Source organism: Citrus sinensis, chromosome 6, assembly GCF_022201045.2.
Source record: "Citrus sinensis cultivar Valencia sweet orange chromosome 6, DVS_A1.0, whole genome shotgun sequence".
NCBI lineage: Eukaryota > Viridiplantae > Streptophyta > Magnoliopsida > Sapindales > Rutaceae > Citrus > Citrus sinensis.
Genome location: NC_068561.1, coordinates 18462668 through 18478158, shown reverse-complemented (window position 1 = coordinate 18478158; position 15491 = coordinate 18462668). Strand labels below are relative to the sequence as shown.

Genomic DNA, 15491 nt, shown 5'->3' with positions numbered 1-15491 from the left:
GGATTTGCTAGAAATGATGTTATCCTCAAACATGTTATTTGGAGGAGCCAATATATATTCTAAATTTTGATTCCTTATTAAATGTAAAATTTGTGAAAATTTGGCCCCAGCGCAATTTTTATCCGACCCCCGGAATGAGGCTATAATCCTGACACATGCTCTTCTACTTTAGTATGGCAACGTAAACAACATTACTGGACTGCTATGAACAATTTTGAAAACAATTGTTATCATAAATGGAATAAAATATAAATACTGAGTACCATACCGAAATATGACTTGATGATTGGCTTGGGTTTGGGCCATCAAGCCTACAAAAAGGGGAGACGAGAGTTAATGAACTTGTGGGAAAGAATAGAAGCGGCCATGGCGGTGCCACGAATAGTCAGAAGGTTGAAGGTTTCGGTTGCGGTTGAAAATTTGAGTTGGGGTTCAAAATAAATAATAAAGCAATGAGATGAGAATCATCTCATGTTAGTTAATTCTTTCAGATGGATCATTACAGGGTTTTGGGATTAAGCAAAAACGCAACCAGGGATGAAATCAAGGAAGCATTTAGGAATTTGGCGGTAAAATATCACCCTGACAAGCACTCACAGTCATCAAATACCGTCAGAGAAAACGCAACCCTCAGATTCAAGCAAGTCTCCGAGGCCTACGAGATTCTCAGCGACGATCGAAAGCGCGCCAATTACGACATTCGTACTAATAACAAAAATTACTACAGCAATAACAGCAGAGCTGGAGGATACGGTAACCAATACAATAATTACGGGTACGGATACGGGTACGAGTATAAGCGACCCGGGTCGTCGTCTTCTAACGTTGGTGATGGGTTTGTTTCTAAATTGGAGATTGCTCTTCGGTTTTTGACCACGCGGGCCTTTCTTCTTAATGCTGCCTTTGCTGGGTATTTGATTATTCCTTTTTTTTTTAAATCAGAAGATGAAAATTTTGTAAATTTGCGGAGTAGGTCAAATCAATTAGCTCATTTCATTTTATTTTATTTTTTGTTGTATATATATATGGCTGTTTAGATTATTTATTGGCTTCTGCAATCCTATGATTTGATTGTTCTGGAGGATTTTACACAGAGAGAAATTCAGTTGAAAGAAATTGAATTGGATCTGGTAGTGATTTGCAATTTCTTGTATAGGAACAACCACCTTTAATTGAATGATATGCAGATCCGGTAGATTTTGTAGTATTTGGAAGAATGTTGAAAATATTACAGTGACAAGAAGCTTGAGGTTAATGAAATCTTATTGACGGCGTTTAGAGCTTATAATGCTAGGATCTGTCCATGGCAGTTTATTCAATGTGCTGGTTGCTTTGTGTTGGAAAAATCAGTTTTGTTTTGCATTTTTATCACCGAAAATTTTATAGGAAGGAAGGTGCTACATGTGTGAGTGGAGTCATGAAACAATCAATCATCTGTTGCTGTTTTGCCCAGTGGCTTTGAGTTTGTGCTCTATTTCATATGTTTATTAGAGTTGGTTGGATCATTCTTGGGAGCAATTTGGCTGGTTGTGATGTTTGGAAGTATCTTAGGAAAGGTCATCCCTTTCTTTTATTTGGAAGTTGTGGCTTGTCAAGAAATTGCAGACCATTTGATATCATGAAGCTATATATTAATTTAACAATTTGGACGTTGGTTTGATATTTTGTTTCAGATGCCTTTTTGGTGTTGTTAAATCTGATACTTAAATTAATTCTTTTCTCCTTTCTTATTTGCTTACAATGCTTGAATAGTTCAGAATGTTTACTAGATCTTCCCTTATTCTGTACTAACACATAGGGTTTATAAGAACTTTTCTTGGTTGGGGAAAAAAAGAAAGGAAAAATTTACGTATGTATTTGTTTATTTATTTATTATTTTGTTCTTTGCTTCTTTGCAGTGCTTTATTGGGTGGAATGTTTGTGATTGATAAGAGCAAGGAGGCAATATGGAGCATGCATAATTCTGGGGTAAGATACTGACTTTGCTCAAGGGAAGGATCTATGTACTAATAGTTGTGAGCATATTCATTTTAGATTCTTTTTAATAAGACCCTTTTGAACCCGCTCGATGCTTTTAGCACATCAGTATGGTACCTTTTGTGTAGATTGATGATTCAAAACTATTTTTTATACTATTTTGTTTTTACATTTTGAGAAAAAGTTTCCTTCAATCACTCAACTTTTCTGGCACAATATTTAGCAGAAGATTACATCTGGTTTTTATCTTGGTTGATGTGGATTTTAAAGGACAGAAAGGCTTTTCAAAATTTCATTGATGATGTTGATTTTTCATTCAGAAATCATTTGAGGCAGCCATGGAGTCTATCGAGAAAGCAAGGGCACGCAAGGATTAGAGATGTGAGATTTCAATAAAATTCTATGTTCATCATTTACAAATGTGATTGGCGACTCTTCTTTCATCTGATATAAGGTTACACTTTCGCCTAATATAAGGTTACACCTTCTGATGTAAATAGCTTGTTAGTAGTGATGATGATTTGTGATTGTTGTATGCAAAACACCTCATTTCCTGGAAGCTTGATTGTGTTGGCTAATTGAGAGGATGAGAAATGAAGTGTTGGCTTTGACATTTGAGTATGCATGCATCCCAATCAGTTTTTGTCAAATAGCCCTTTTCAATCTTAAACATCTTAAATTTCAATCATGTAAGAGGAGAAAAAAATTGCAATTATGGAATCAGCCTGTGCTACCAGAGAGATCTCCTGAAACAGCACTTCCATACGATGCTGATCCTGTCTGCGAACTGGCAGCTCCTCGCGCTTTCTTCATCTGGCGTATCCTAAAAAAATCCCGGGGTTGTGGCTGGCTCTGGACAGTTGTGGTTTCATCATCATCTTGCCCTATATCCTTTCTCTTTAAAGATTGCTTATCCTTTGATTGTTTAAGAGAGGAACCACTAGGAGTGGGATGCGATTTGTTTGACCCAGAAATGCCGCTTGCACTACGAGCAGCGCCTGTTGGTATTGGAGTTGGGTAAGTCGTCGGTGATTTCCCCATCTGTCCCGTCGGTATGTCACTCTGCAAACAAATTGATAATACGATATCCACATTTGGTGTTGGACCTGCAATCATTTGAAAGGAATTACAAGGAACAACAATACCGAAGGAATCGCTACACGGAATTTTGAATACTTCAAAAGCTGTGATAGATGCACCTCAAACAAAACAGCCCCTTGATACTATGAAATAATTTCCCTAGAAAGATTACAAGCTTAGATCAAAAACCCTTAAAGTGGAATGAATAAAATGAGAAAGATGTATCTTAGAAACTTTTAGCTGCAGAAGCCCCAAGGAAACAAATTTTATAGCACAAGCAGTTGACTATCTTGTCTCCAAATGCAAAGCTATTTATGGACCATGAATTTCCTAATTGAAATTTTCTATAATTCATTTTTGCTTAATTAACTCTCGCCTCTAGACGCAAAGCTTGGAAATTAATTTAAGAAGTACTCATAATTTCGCATAATTTCAAAAATTTCTTTATGCGCCAGTTGCAGTTGCTCAATTACCTTCCACAGCAGGCAAGTTTGCTAAAAATGCAAATATTGCAGGTGATGCTGCTTTCAACATCTCGTCAAACGGGTTCATTATTCCACCACCCCCTGTTGCAACCATGGGATTAGACAAGGCGTTAAGTGCAGAAGAGGCTCCAGTTGCTGTTGTGCTAGGAGAAATTCCAATGCCTAAGGTCAAATATATGATCATACATTTAGTATATTTGACAAATGAACAAACATTAGCATGCAATTCAATGGCTTGAAAATTAAATATATATTTGGAAAGTTTTCTGAACATAAAGTTTGAAAGAGATAAGAGACCGAAATGCAAGGTAGGTTATAACTACTACTGTGTTTACTTCATAGTACATGCTGTTATAAGTCAAGAACTGGTAGCCCTAGTTTAGTGCAAAGAAGAAATTCTATAACACACCAAACACAACTAAAGACATTGTGTAACTCTCCAAAACCAGATGTTAGAATTGACACATAAAAGAATAAAAACCGAATACTACATAAAGAAATAATTAAAACAACTACTATTTTAAATCATCATATACCAGGTTTTTGCCTTGGATCATAAATAACCATCTGAGATGTATCTGGGTATATGACTGTTGCAGATGTAGTTGAATTGCTTGTCAGGCCAGAAGGACCCTTATCTACCCAAAAGGAAAGAAAAATTTATGAGATGATGATACCAACTCTAACCACAGATATGGCTTAAGAACAGGTAAATTTTACCTACAATCCCAGGTCCATTAGAGAGAGCTGATTTATCAACTTTCTTGTTGATGTTTTTGACAAGCCACTGAAAAGAGTAAGCCAAGTACAAGAGTCATTAACAAACACCATCAAAGTATGGTCCAAAGTGTACCAGCACAAAATCTAGAATTTTTCTCTATGTAAAGTTATGTAAATACAGTCAAGACAGATACCACAATCAATCACGTGATCATAATAAACAGAGAAAATCAGAACATCATCGTATATTATGGCAGGAACCTATGATACATATAGTGCTGTTAAAAATTGTGTATATACAAGGTAAACATGCAGAAGCATAGGATATAAGAGCATTTATTGACGCCTTTTCAAGTATATGCTAAAACTTTTTTGATGGCATAATTACAGGGGCAGGTTTAATAATACCGTAATGTGAAAGATTAATAATAGAAGACAAGAATGCTTTGAGAGTAATAGTATTATCTGAAGCAGTATTCATATAAACAATTTAACATTCAGATAGAAGGTACCTCTTGTCGGACCAAATGATCCAGGTCCTTAGAGGAGCAGGGCCAAAGATCCATGAAACTATAACGGGACACAACATCTTGCAATGAATCCTCTAGTGCAGATGCTCCTTCTTCACCAGTTCTAGAAAGAGCTTCTTTCCTTCTTTGTTCAACCTGTATCGAGTTGAAAAACATTAAGGTTCAAAAGAAACAAATAAAAAATAAATGAAAACTATTGTATGAAGAGTTCACAGTTGATATTCTACAATAATCAGTCACCACCCCTTATATTGAAATTATTAATCCTGATGACTGGGCTAAGACCACAGTTCATATCCATAGATGTCCAAAAGCCCTTAGGTAAATAAATAAGCCAGATGGTGACATCCATCCCATCCAGGTGACCAATTTCATCAGCATTCAAAGATATGGTTATGACTGATGGCTAAATTATTAAATTAGAATTATATCCAGCCAAATTGATTGACCAAGTTTGATGATTGCTTGCCCCCTGGATCCTTTTTAGGACATCTGTTGCCAGCAATCTAAGATTTGAAGGCAAATTGACTGCTGACCCACACCCAACCCAGAACCCCAAGGGGCTAAAGTGGATAACTGTTGAGCTTATATTTGTGGAGTTAATAAATTTGTTCCAGTAGTTAATTTTACCGTCTACTTTTACACTTTGCATGTATTTGATTCTATTGATTATGCGTTTCAAATAATTATAACTTTGGTGATGAATGAAAAAAGAAAAATAGAGGAACTTGTTGAATCCAATGATCTATAACTAAATCACGCAGAAAGATCAAACAATAGGATAAAAAATTAAGAAGCCCATAATTTCTTAAAAATAATTAGTCCAAGAAAAGCATTATAATTTAAAAATCAAATGGGAAACAAACACAAGGAAATAGGATAACACAAAAACATTAATTAAAAACAAAATCACTACCTTCAGCGTGCTATCCAAATCTCCATACATTTGCTCAAATTGGGTGAACCTTTTCCATACCTGAAATAAGCAATAACCGAAATAATAACTGAAAATTTGAATAAATCAAACTGTCTTTGAAGAATTCATTTTCTTAACTTGTTTAGTTAAGTTTTTTTTTTCTAAATTTCTCAGTCATATAAGTATGATATGTTGCGGGAGGCTGAGAATTTAACTTAGGCTAAACTAATTCTAGAAACACTCTTCTTTCTCTCATCCTGACCATGACTCATAAACTTCAGAAAACACAAAAGACTAAAGTGGGAGCACTCTCTCCGGATAAATTTGAAAAGACCAATCTCTTGGTAGGCCCAAATTTAAATATAAATTTTGATCTTTTTGGCATTAAATTCACTTCCATGGATTTTTTCATTTTCTCCATTAACCTCTCCCGAACACACTCACTGCACAATGCTGCTAAATATAAGAGATTTATATAGACACTGTACCTCAATGGATTCCTCAGGTGGTAGAGAGCTTAACGCCCTCTCAAACAAAGCCCGAATGTTTCTATCATCATTCAGACGAGACAAAAAATCTGCATATCTGGAACACCAAAAACAATTAATCAAATCTCTATGAAGTTGTAACTATTTACTGTCCAGGTTTTGCAGGTACTAGGTGCAAAATAAAATAACAATGAGATAATTCTATTCTGCAACCCATGATTGAACCACAGAAATAGTCATCTAACTAAGAGAATAATTTAGTGAAGCATTTCTAGGACCTTCTAATGGGTCAAAAAGGTGTTTGCAACGGTAATGGCTACTTCAATCAAATGTGACTTGACATTTATTATGATCAATATTTTGATTTTTGAAAATGAAACCTACATGGGAGATACTATACCAGCAGACAGTATGCTCCGCCGATGGGTAAAAGTTTAACCAAAAAGGAAGATCTTATATAAAATATTTCATATGCCATAAGCACAAATGGAGGCTCCTAATTCTGAGTGTCAATAGAATTTGCCATGAATAAATCACTGAGAGATTGACCAACTCCAAAATAATAATAACAAGAATAATAAGAATACTGTAATACCTATAACTTTTAAGATTTTAGATCAAGTGAAGAGGTGAACTTACTCAAGTATGTATGCAGGCTCATGCATAAAACGTTTCAATCCTGCTTCAAAAACATTGTGAGCAAGCTGCACAAATATATACCAGCTGTAAAGACAACTTCCACTCAACTTTCTAAAATTGATTACAGTTTAATCAAATTTCTTATAGGAGACAGCACGTTAATTTAGTTGTTGATCTACCCAATGGAAAGTCAGGGTGCCCGGATGTTTGGGGGAGAAATGGGTCATCGGGTAGTTGCGAAATAGAGAGAGATAGAAAGAAAGAGACCACAAATATCATATTAATATGATTCTTACTTAATCTAATTAATCAGATTAACCATCCATACAAGACAAAAATAGCAGCAATGAGAAAATTAGCCTTTTCTATCTGATCTCAAAGGTAGCTTTGTAAATATACGATCCTAATGCCAATAAGCACTGTGCTATACTGCTGGTGCTCCATAGTATATAAAGTTTTGCAAAAATATATGAAAAAGGAAAAAACCTTTGGGTCTTTGTCTTGACAGAAGGCCATCAGGGCGTAAGCAACATATACATGGTATGTGAAGTTTGGGGATTTACGAGCATCAAGGAAGTACTTGCGAGCTGCTTCAACTCCCTCAGTCCTTCGTAGAAAACGAATAAACTGAAACATGAAACATCATGCAATGAACAAATGAATCAGTTTTAATCCAGGAAACATCACTAGGATCTACCATCCCATGTGCCATCAATCAAAAGAATATTGCAAAAAAGAGTCATGGTCAATAAGCCAATTAAAAATGACTTCCATTAGAAACAACAAGAAGATGAGATTCCAACCCCTAACAATCCTCTTTAATTCTAAGTATCCTCAAAAGACATTCGAAGGTCAGATACTTCATCAACACCATTAAAAAATTTAGCAAATGATAACAAACATTTTATAAAGGTGGACACCATGACATGTAATCAAATATTTCTATATCTTGCTAAGAAGGATATGTGATCACGCTTTATCTTGAAAGAAAAGAGTACCAAGAACCTTACGCATGATGATAGGAAATTGAAGAAGCCAGATTGTATTAGGGGTCCAAAATATCTCAGAACTGACTATTATGTCTAGAAAGGCAAATCTTTCGAATTCAGCAACAAATAGAGAGGATAATCCAATCTGAAATTCTGAGGAAAAAAATTGAGAAAAAATTTGGGAAATTTACTAATTCTGTTTCTTTGCTTTTACCAATTAGGGTCTAGGCCATAAGCCCTATTGCTCATAAATAATGGGCAATATTGGGTAAACTTCAATTCATCCCTAGATAGAATGACAATCTTTAGTTTACTCCCAAAAGCGTGGAAACCTCAATTTACCACCCATTTTCAAAAGATGAAGGCAAATGGGAACATGTAGACGTATTTTTTTTTCCTTTAAAATCTTCTCAACACCAAATGGGGTAAGTTGATATTTTCACACTTTTAGTGGGTAAATTGAAAATTTTTATTCCAAGTAGGGGTGAGTTGATGGTTGCCTGGCAATATTTGCTAAACTAGAAACATACTGACCCAGAACTAAATATGCTAATGTCTAGGCCCTGAGACTGAGTATTTGTTATTTATCAAACTCCAATATAAGCTAAACTAATTATGCAGTCCTACCATTTTTTTCAGCCTCCCAAGATATGTATATGCGACCAACAATTTCTTACTTGTATATGTGCCAGAGCTGTTGTATTAACGCTGTCGGTCAAAAGACTTTCATATAATTTCTTTGCAGCCTGCATGAAAGAAAATGTAAAGTTAAAAGAGCAAGAAGCAAGAGAACGCATTTCAACTTTTTTTTTAAAAAAAAGTAAAGTCTGAGAATATTCATACCGCAATTGCTCCACGGGATTCCTCTAGCTCTGCAAAAGCATACCTTAGCATTTCTGAATCTGATCATGAGTGTGAAGGAAAAAGATTAAATAAATTTAACGGAAAATGGAAAGACACATAACAGTTAATTTAACACCCATTATCACCCAGCCCAACTATAAAGAAGAAACAGAGGTATGGAATAATTCTCAAGAATTCTTCCTTCAGTTGGGGGGAGGTAAAAAAAAAAAAAAAAAAAGAACTAAGTACCTGGAAGAGCCTTCAAAGCTCGTTGAAATACTTTGATTGCAGCATCTATTGAGCCACTTTTTGCATGCCAAGTAGCATAGTCATACCATATATCCGGGTAATGGTATAGATACATCAGACACTGAATGCCCATGCAACCCAGTAGCAACACATTAACAAAATGCAGTAAGAAACAGAAATTTGTGAAGTAATGATGCTGATAAAGAAATGCATCCGAAAGTGAGAGAGGAAATTCTAGTAAAGCCTACCATGTGTTTACAGCAATGTGTTTGACAAACTCACAAATCTCAATTAAACCCCCACTGTATAAGGTCATGTTATAAGCGTAGAAAACTCTCAGGTACAAACACATCTAATTAAATGACAACTAGATTAATAGTAGGCTAATTCAAAAATTATAGCAATTTAGCTGCTCAAAAATCATTTAGGTTTATTTCCATATTTCACACTAAAAGATTATGTTCTTCATTGGCCAACGAGATTTCTTTTTAAACTTTAAGGCACAAGAATTGCAAAATAGTCATTTCTTCTACCTGCTCATAGGTGAATATGATTCTTTTGTTGGACGATGCAGTGTCTATCCGTTGAGGGTTTCCCCTGCAATACAGTATATTTGATTCAGTTAGAAATCAAATTCTAACAATTACTGTAAGTGCTACCAGAACCAACAAACAGCCGTTGACATAAAAGTTGCATATGCATACAAGACAAAAGACAGAAAAAAATATAAAATAATAAATAATAATAACTATGCGAAATTATTAAATAAAATTGGTCAGAATTCTTACTTTTCAAAGGTTAAGAGCCTCTTCCATGCAATCCACTGCTGTTCTTCCTGTCAGTGATAAACAGCAGATCATAACATTCAATGACAAATATAACTTAGATTGTCAAGTATGACAACACAAAAACTTGTAACGGAACTTCAAAAGTTAGGCAGTACTATATAGCAGATAAATCATGTGTCAACTACATTCTGGTGTTTGTTTTAAAATAACACTCGTGAAGACAAGTCACCAAAATTTTATTACTAACTCACACTATGTAGAAAGAGAGAGATGCTCACTCTTCATGTTATATACATCTCTAGGTCAATAACCACTAAGAGCATCAGAAGTAAAACAGAAAATTACTTTGTAAGATCCAGTTGGTGGCACTGCAAGCATATTCCAATCAATTTCCTCACAATATTTCTTTCGCTCCCGATATACAGCCCTTGCACTGGTGTATTTTGATTGATATTCAGACAAAAGCCCTTTAGCCTGCCCAGAAGATATCATCATTTTATAAGTCCTATATTTATTATTAGTCACAAAAAACAGACACACCCAACCACAAACACACACTGAGAATCCATTCCAAAAAAAATCACTAGCTGGGGCCTGACAAATCATCGAAAAGTCAAAATGCTAATAGTCTGACATGCACACTCTTATTCATGCACATAGGTACACAATCAAATTCACACAAACATACCAAGACAGCAATGCTATCCTGGACATAAGACTTACCAGTTGACGGCTAACAGAATTTTCAAAATTTTCATAATCCTTCCAGAGTTGCTCTACATGATGGGTGGGAGTAACAACAGCCCTTTGGTATGCTTTCCGAATAGCAATCATCCGTTGTGATTCCTCCTGAGCGTTTAGAGCCTGCAAGATCATCTACACTTAGAATAATTATGGTATAAACACACTTCCTTTGGCAAACAATTGGGATTCTCCTCCTTAGACCAAATTGCCTTGCATTCTGGGCTTTTGCCCTCAGGATAACAGTAGTGACTGTTAACAGAAAAAAAAGAAAAAGAGAGACAGAATTCAACATACTGGCAATGACTTTAAAAAGGTGATGTATTCCAACCAAATAGGCCCAGATGATATATCCGATCCTGGTAGCAAATGCAGCAGAGATAAGCTCATAAAAGATATAAAAAGGACATGCAAAAAAATTTTAGTAAATTGTTGTTAGGGATTTTGTAAGACTAATTACGAGGCTAACTTTTCTACCCTATTGTTTCAACCAAAACATGACCAACTATGAATCTGCAAAAATCTTGCTTCATTTTTGACAACATATTCCGGAAAGCCAACTTCTGGGAACAAGAAGTTAAGCAAGCTGACTGGTATTTCACCTTTGATAAAGATATTTACTTATTCATGTTTATTTGTTCAAAATTTTTTGAAGCAGGTCAGTTTATTAACGTTGTATTAAGTGATCCTTTTCACCAAAAGAACTGGTATTTTAAGAGGAGAAACATCTTTCTTGGATTTGTATCTCAAATATTAACTTCCAGCCCTTACCTTATTTGTATTTGTTTCAAGTGTTTTGTTAGATATTAAGCATATATTAAGATCTAAATTAGGATTTTCAAAGTGGTGACAAAATTTTGGCTGGAAGGAGAATTATGAAGACCCATTTTCTCTCATTTGCCCACTTTCTCTCTTTTTAAATCCTAGACACGGTTTAATCTATCTTTTCACTCTCTTGTAACTTCTCTCTCTGTTTGATCGTGGCTTTACTCCAAATTATCTTTTTAATTTCTTGATTCCTTGAACCCTAATTTGCAAGTGACACAATTTCTACGGAAGATATCAGTAGGATTAAATTTATTGCTATTGCTAAAGAGAATTAGTGAGAACATGTTGAAATGTAGTACCAAAATAACAATTGTGACAGTCAGAAAGAAAAAACACACCAACATGGCTAAGCATAAAATCAAAAGCTTTCCTTGTCTCTTCCTGGCCCTCTGTGCCCTTCTTCTCGTAGACTTTCCTGATAAATCGAATGTAGCATCTCCTGTAAAGCCACAAAAACAACATGATGGAATAAACATAGAAGAAGAGGTTAAATGAAATTATTTCATAAGCAGGAAATCAAGAATGAAAATTGATGAAATAGTGCCACAATAATGTAAAACAGAAAACAGTACCAAAGAGGGACTTGAAGGCAGATCAACAAACATCGGCTAAATAACTGCTTAGTAGCATCATCATTATTTACAGCCATGTAAGCCTCCACATACTGCTTCCAAAATTTAGCCTGAAGAAAAAGCAGAATGGCTTCAACAATTCATGTAATGGCACAATAAACTACTAAAGAGTTCCAGATATTATTCGAACCACAATTACAATGAAACTCACAGCTGTGGGAAACACAGAAAGAAGTTGCTCATATATAGGCGCCGCCTGTGCAACAGGCAAATGCTGAAGAAAAAAAAAATTAGCAATAACGGGGGAAATTGAATTGAACTGAACTGAACTGAACAAGTAAAAGAAAATTAAAAAAAAAAACATTGCAAGTAACTCGAAATCGCACCAGTGCACTGTTGGCAAGAATTTCTGCAGTTTCGACATTGTATTTATCAGCTACGCCAGTTATATTTTCCTGAAAATGTTGAATCGAAGTTTTCATCTTAAGAATGAATTGAAGACACAGACTGAGAAACAGAAAAAAATTAGAAGAAAATTCGTCACCTCTGATTCAGGCTCGACCGATGATGATGCCATTCGTTTTGCTTGACCACTGTACAATATTTAGCTTTTCAATCAAACAATCGAAACAAAACATTCAAATCCGATTCTCCTTACTCGTAACCAAACAAATTGGATAAGGGTTTCCAGAAAAGCGTCGGTAGTAAGGCGCGAAATCTGAAAGACTGAAACTGAAGCAGGGTCTCGTGGCCCGACCCGTAACAAAAGGAACAACCCGGTCACCGAAAATTTTTAATAAGGCCCTGAGGTTTTTAAAAGTAAATAGAACCCCCTTACGGTGCCAAGGCTGTTTTTGAAAAGTTGGGGGTTAATTGATAATTTATAGAATGGAGAAGCATCTTTTCACAATAGTCCAAACAATATGGGTCTCTCTGCTTCACCATTCTTTTTTCTTATCTTCGGTTAAATATTTTGTCGACATAAAAATACAGAAAGTGGAAACTCGTAAGAGAGGACACTGCAGTGGATTTTATGAGTATGCATTGATGCTGCAACGGTAAGCATGCACTTTCTACAGTTAGATTTTTCTTAAACTTTTAATTTGATTTGAATTCTGAAAATGGATGCAAAGAAATTTCAGTTGGAATTATATGTTCTTTTAAATTTTATCCTTGTTATGAGAACAATTTCTTGGTACAAATTATGAGGTCGCCCAGCTGGTATTTCTGATATGCTTAAGTCGTAAAGATTAGTTGTTATTTTACTGTAATTTTTCACTCGAGCTATAAGGTTTTGAGGGGCAAAAAAGGGGAAGGAATAGCTCCCCTCTGAAGTATTATTATTGGTTTTGATTATATGGTCAAAACTTGAATATAGTGGATTAATGGGTATCCAGAAAGGTGTTAACGTGAGTTAGTATTGGCCCTCAGTACAATCTGTTATGAAGTATTTAAGTGGACAATTAAATTGAAAATTTCCAATTCCCAGGTTATGTTGGGTTGTTGACTTGTTGTATGTATCTGCTCCCTGTTTGAAAACCAATGTCGGTCTGTTGTTATGAAGTGGTAACTATAATACTGAAGCATAATGTTGTGGATGATGCACGCAATATGTTTGTTTCCTTCCAGCTTATGATGGTATCCTTTGTTTTCTCTTATTTGTGTGTATGACAGAGAAGTGACTTGGATGCTGAAAGTTTTTTGATGGATGAGCTCTGTGAAGATCAAGGACTACCTCAGGTTGAGCGACCAATTTATGATGTGAAGTCTGCTGGTCTGTGCACAGAAGATGAAGAGTACATAACAAAGATAAAGGAGTTCCAGGCTTACCTTGACTTGGTAGAGTTTAAACCAGGCTTTTCCTTATCTTTGTCTGTCTTTATTTAACTTTGTCACTTTTGGGCTTGATTTGTTGTTTATAGCTGCTGCTGCATTTTTTTTCAGTTCTTGTTACTATTGTTTTAATCCTTAAAAGAGTATTGAGGCGATATTGTAGTTAGCAATGTTAATACCTAAATAACCTTAGAAGAACTTGAAGTTTTGGTTTAGACTGGACTAAAATGGCAGAAGGTCTCCATAAGCTGGCCCTCTGAATTAGGATTAAGGATTTTCTCTGGTTGACTTTAGTTCTTGTGAGCACTGTGACCTTGGATCTTTAATGTGCAAGTGCTAACAAATAACATGACGTTCACCCATTAATTCAGCTTCACTGAAATTTGATTTGAGTAGAAATTCAGTGTTTTCAAACTTAGGAACTCGATGAAATTAGATGATACTGTTTTGACTTTCCTGCTATTCTGTGGTACACTCTAAATCAAATTCACTAAGTTTCATCTCTGTCTTATCGGCTGATGAAACCATTGAGACTTTCCTCTTTTGTTCATATCTGATTTTTAGGTCTCTAAACCCTGTAAATCTCTCATAACCATCCCGGAGTGATAGATTTCTCTAAAGGTTGACGAAAAAATTAATCTGCTATTATACTGTTTTGAGATCCGTACTGATTCATAAGAGGAATTATCCTAGTTTTGGGTTGATATCTTCTATTGTTTGCTGTGTGCAGCATCAGTAGTAGGAAGCATTACTATTTAAATTTTATGCTTCATTGGTTTGAACTCTAGAGCTTGTATTTCGTGTCCTCTCTCAGGTGCAGAAGATCGCAAAACCGGGTTGTTCACAAGAAGTGCTAAAGGTGGCCTTGAATTCCATGGCATCCCTTGTAAAGATCCTCAATTGCATGTCCTCCACACTGAAACTTCGTGCCTCACTTTGAACACATTCTTACTAGTTGGTGACGTTATCTTTTAATAGTGTAAACAATTGTAGGTTGCTTTATATTTTCTCCTTACATCTGTTAGTTGCACCTCTTAATCTAATTTTTTATGTGAATAAAGTTAAGTCTGTGGTTAGCTTTGTTCTATTCCTGAATATTTAGCATGCCGTCCATTTAAATATTCATTCTCTATAATGTAACATGGTCCTTTCGTTTTGTCTCCTGATTAGGTGTAATTTTCTTCTTCTTTCTAATAACTTTCCCCTTTAATGTTGACGTTTATTAAAAATAAATAAGTATTGGCTATTGAAAAGCACTTCAAAGAACAAAGCTTCGGAAAATCAAGGAAAGATATCAAAATGTTTTCGTTTGGCCGAAAGAAAAAAATATACGTCACGTGACTTGTTTAATTTTTTTTTTTTAATTATCATTGATAAATGTACTTGTCAGTATGAAATTTTGTTGAGGGACAAAACTACGTTACAGAATCTGTAAGCTACAGACTGCAGCATCAGCCGTTGGATGTGGTTGGATGTGGAGTGAGAAACTAAACAAAAGAAAATCGGATGGTGGGATGACGGGAGATGTTTGTTACCAAATTTAAAAAAAAAAAAAACGACGACTACACATTTAGTATTTAGCGAATGACCTTTTTTTTATTTTTTGTTTTGGAAAAACAACCATTGCAAAATTTAAACTCTAAAATGATGAGTTGTCTGATTTTAAATGATTCGTTGTTTTTTTTTTTTACAAATGATAAACATATTGATTACCTATCGTCCTGTATATTTATATAGCCGAAGAGTGATGATACAGTCACAAATTTTTATATAAATTTATCTTGTATAAATTAATATGATATTAATTCATTAG

At 35.1% G+C, this 15491-nt stretch overlaps 2 protein-coding genes and 1 long non-coding RNA gene across 5 annotated transcripts; 2 read left to right on the top strand and 1 right to left on the bottom strand.

Moving 5' to 3' along the window:
- Positions 1-92: 92 nt before the first annotated feature.
- Positions 93-2598, top strand: LOC102630157 (chaperone protein dnaJ 72). Of its 2 annotated transcripts, none has more exons than XM_006481233.4 (3): positions 93-910; positions 1899-1968; positions 2298-2598. In XM_006481233.4, the coding sequence occupies exons 1-3, from the start codon at positions 492-494 to the stop codon at positions 2352-2354; spliced, it is 546 nt and encodes a 181-aa protein (XP_006481296.1). In that variant the 5' UTR covers positions 93-491; the 3' UTR covers positions 2355-2598. The 2 variants fall into 2 exon arrangements, with proteins under 2 accessions (XP_006481296.1, XP_052298958.1); XM_052442998.1 differs by lacking the exon at positions 2298-2598 and adding an exon at positions 2204-2250.
- A 28-nt stretch (positions 2599-2626) lies between these two features.
- On the bottom strand, positions 2627-12659 carry LOC102629682 (cleavage stimulation factor subunit 77). 2 transcript variants are annotated; one of them, XM_006481232.4, is made up of 22 exons: positions 12390-12659; positions 12232-12300; positions 12057-12119; positions 11846-11955; positions 11612-11712; positions 10743-10804; positions 10428-10568; positions 10050-10178; positions 9705-9751; positions 9450-9513; positions 8917-9037; positions 8668-8726; positions 8502-8570; positions 7322-7462; positions 6836-6900; positions 6197-6293; positions 5709-5768; positions 4775-4927; positions 4263-4329; positions 4079-4180; positions 3531-3623; positions 2627-3083 (listed from the first exon to the last, which is right to left on the bottom strand). In XM_006481232.4, the coding sequence occupies exons 1-22, from the start codon at positions 12420-12422 to the stop codon at positions 2698-2700; spliced, it is 2232 nt and encodes a 743-aa protein (XP_006481295.1). In that variant the 5' UTR covers positions 12423-12659; the 3' UTR covers positions 2627-2697. The 2 variants fall into 2 exon arrangements, with proteins under 2 accessions (XP_006481295.1, XP_006481294.1); XM_006481231.4 differs by having other exon boundaries at positions 3531-3704; positions 12390-12657.
- Positions 12660-12760: 101 nt separating this feature from the next.
- On the top strand, positions 12761-14841 carry LOC102629482 (uncharacterized). Its single transcript, XR_370999.4, has 3 exons — positions 12761-12903; positions 13520-13684; positions 14493-14841. It is a non-coding gene; the product is annotated as an uncharacterized LOC102629482 (long non-coding RNA).
- The last annotated feature ends 650 nt before the right edge of the window (positions 14842-15491 follow it).